This window comes from Mus pahari, chromosome 8 (assembly GCF_900095145.1).
Source record: "Mus pahari chromosome 8, PAHARI_EIJ_v1.1, whole genome shotgun sequence".
In the NCBI taxonomy this organism is placed as follows: domain Eukaryota; kingdom Metazoa; phylum Chordata; class Mammalia; order Rodentia; family Muridae; genus Mus; species Mus pahari.
Genome location: NC_034597.1, coordinates 54,066,704 through 54,069,153, shown reverse-complemented (window position 1 = coordinate 54,069,153; position 2,450 = coordinate 54,066,704). Strand labels below are relative to the sequence as shown.

Genomic DNA, 2,450 nt, shown 5'->3' with positions numbered 1-2,450 from the left:
ATTACTTGTAGCCATGTGCTTTTAAGGATTGACCATTTGGTATTGGATAACCAACTTGTATGCTTAAAGCCTGATGAAATATACATAAATTAATAATAACAAGAAAAAAAATGAGGATGGACTGGGTGCAAATCCAGGACAAACTGAGTTACTACTTGTATGATCTTGGAAAAAAATCCATCATTTAAAGAAATCAGATTTTGTTTCAAGGTTAAGTATCTTGATATATGCAAAACAGTTTAAATGCTGAGAGCTTCATGTCAGTTATTTTTTCTTATTCTCATGGACATTTCTCAGAGAATGTCATTTCCTTTGGCCTGTGGTTTGTATGGAGCAGTTGAATTTGTTGTTCTTTGTTTTGTTTTTAAATTCAATTTAATTTTATGTATGGGGTGTCTAGCCTGCATGTGTATCTGTGTGCCACATAAGTGAAATGCCTGCAGAAGCCAAAAGAGAGCATTACATCCTCTGGAACTGGAGTTACAGATGGTCGTGAGCTACCATATAGGTGATGGGAAACAAACCTAGGTCCTCTAGAAGAGCAGCCAGTGCTCTTAACCACTGTGGGACTTCTCCAGTCCCACACAGGTGAATTTGAAACAGGAAATGTATGATTTAAGACAAGGAAGAGCACGGGGTGCCATTTATTGCAAAGCTTCTTACAAAATGCCATCTGGGCTTTTGCCAGTAAACAGACACATGGCCAGCGTCATCCTTATCTGTCACCCCCACGTTTTCTTGAGCTCTTGGGCCTCACAGACAGATTGGGAGTTTTTAAATCATTCACATGGCCTTTTAATTGGAGCTGTGAGGCCGGGTCATATACCTTTAGTTTGAGGAAGTACAAACTCAGTATCCCTTTTACAACAGGACATTATGTTGTTACAGAAGCCAATCCATACCCACCCTATCTTACAACCAAAGAAGCACAAGCCTTCAACTGTGGTACATGTCTGAAAGGATATACCCTTATTCCCGATCGAACTGTGACCTGAAGAATAGAGAAAGGGCAGTCTTCAGAAAGCTAGGAATGAGCCTGGGCTTGTTTTCTCTTGTTGATGGAGAGTTGGGTATCTGCTCATTCTCCTCCTGAGACCCATCCTTTTCCTTCCTATCATACTTCAGCAAGACTGTGGCATCTAGGTCTATGAAGGGGGGTTTAAGTGGGCATGTTGGTGCACACACCTTTAACTCTAGTACTCTAGATACTGAGGCAGTTCTAGGAGTTCAAGGCTAGCCTGGTCTACATAGCTAGTTACAGGTCAGTCAGGGCTACATAGAAAGATTCTGAATTAAAACAAAACAATAGGAATTTGGTGAGTAGAGATGTGTGCATCATGAAAAGGACTCTCCTAAAGGTCCTGGAGGTTTTCAGGAAATAGTGAAAGATGGTTAGTATAGAGAAAGGCAACCCTTCCCCATGTCCTAGCCCTAAACTGATGGCCCATCTCCTGTGGGTGGAACTTCCTGTGCTGGGCTTATACCCATAGATCAGACTATCTATCTATCTATCTATCTATCTATCTATCTATCTATCTATCTATCATCTATTTAAAATTTTAGTATCTGAGCTTTTAGGAGACCTTTTCATATTCAGACCCACAGTCCACCACCTACCTGCAGGCAAGGCTGTCACCAGGATGAACAGTAAGCATGAAAGATGCAGGTTCATAGCTGTGGAGGGTATGGAGCTGGAACTGCCGAGACAGCTGTCTGAAAGCCTTGTTTATAGAGATGATCTAGGTTAGGTGGGGCTGGATTCTAGCTCACTCTTCCAGGGAGATCCCAGCTTCTATAGAGGTCAGAAGAAGAGGGGTGAGACACTGTGCCGTTCAGCACTACCCTCATTTCTTCAAGGCAATCAGCTAAGGGCCGAGTGCCTCCACCTGCAGAGCAGGACATCTCACGCAAGGCCTAAGCACTTTTCCTCTCCCCTTTTGAAATTTCAGGAGAGAAATGGTTATATCATTTGCCTTCAAGTCACACTGAAAGCCCAGGGATCACAAAAACAGTATTATAGAGCACAGGCAATTCATGGCTGGGAGGGGCACAGGTAAAAGATACTCACAGGGTTCCAAGAAGCAAAAGCCTCTTACATGTCAACAGGGTTTGACTAAGAGTAGAGGGTTTGCTCAGCGAGTGAAGTCTCCTCATTCAGTTTTACTTACTCACCTGGCCAGAGACTGCTATGGAAAAGTCCCCAGTGAGCTTCCTTTTCCAAATGGCTTGAGACACCAATCTGGGTCTGAGGACCTCAGGTGAGAGGGAGGAGCTCCCAGTGTGGGGCAGCTGGGAAGTTGGGTTCTGCTTTCTCGTGGGAGGGCTGTTTTCAAGGTTGGATGCCTAGATCCAGAGGTGGAACTGAACAATAGTTCTCTGGAGGTAAGGATGTGGCCTTTGGAAAGAGCCATTAGGCCCACACTCCTTGGGGCAGTAATAAGTGATTAATA

The 2,450-nt window shown here is 43.7% G+C and overlaps 1 protein-coding gene across 2 annotated transcripts; it reads right to left on the bottom strand.

Moving 5' to 3' along the window:
• Positions 1–611: 611 nt before the first annotated feature.
• Positions 612–2,228, bottom strand: Defb136 (defensin beta 136). Of its 2 annotated transcripts, XM_021204135.1 has the most exons (3): positions 2,169–2,228; positions 1,618–1,792; positions 612–991 (listed from the first exon to the last, which is right to left on the bottom strand). In XM_021204135.1, the coding sequence occupies exons 2-3, from the start codon at positions 1,670–1,672 to the stop codon at positions 819–821; spliced, it is 228 nt and encodes a 75-aa protein (XP_021059794.1). In that variant the 5' UTR covers positions 1,673–1,792; positions 2,169–2,228; the 3' UTR covers positions 612–818. The 2 variants fall into 2 exon arrangements, with proteins under 2 accessions (XP_021059794.1, XP_021059795.1); XM_021204136.1 differs by lacking the exon at positions 2,169–2,228 and having other exon boundaries at positions 819–984; positions 1,611–1,672.
• Between the last annotated feature and the right edge of the window lie 222 nt (positions 2,229–2,450).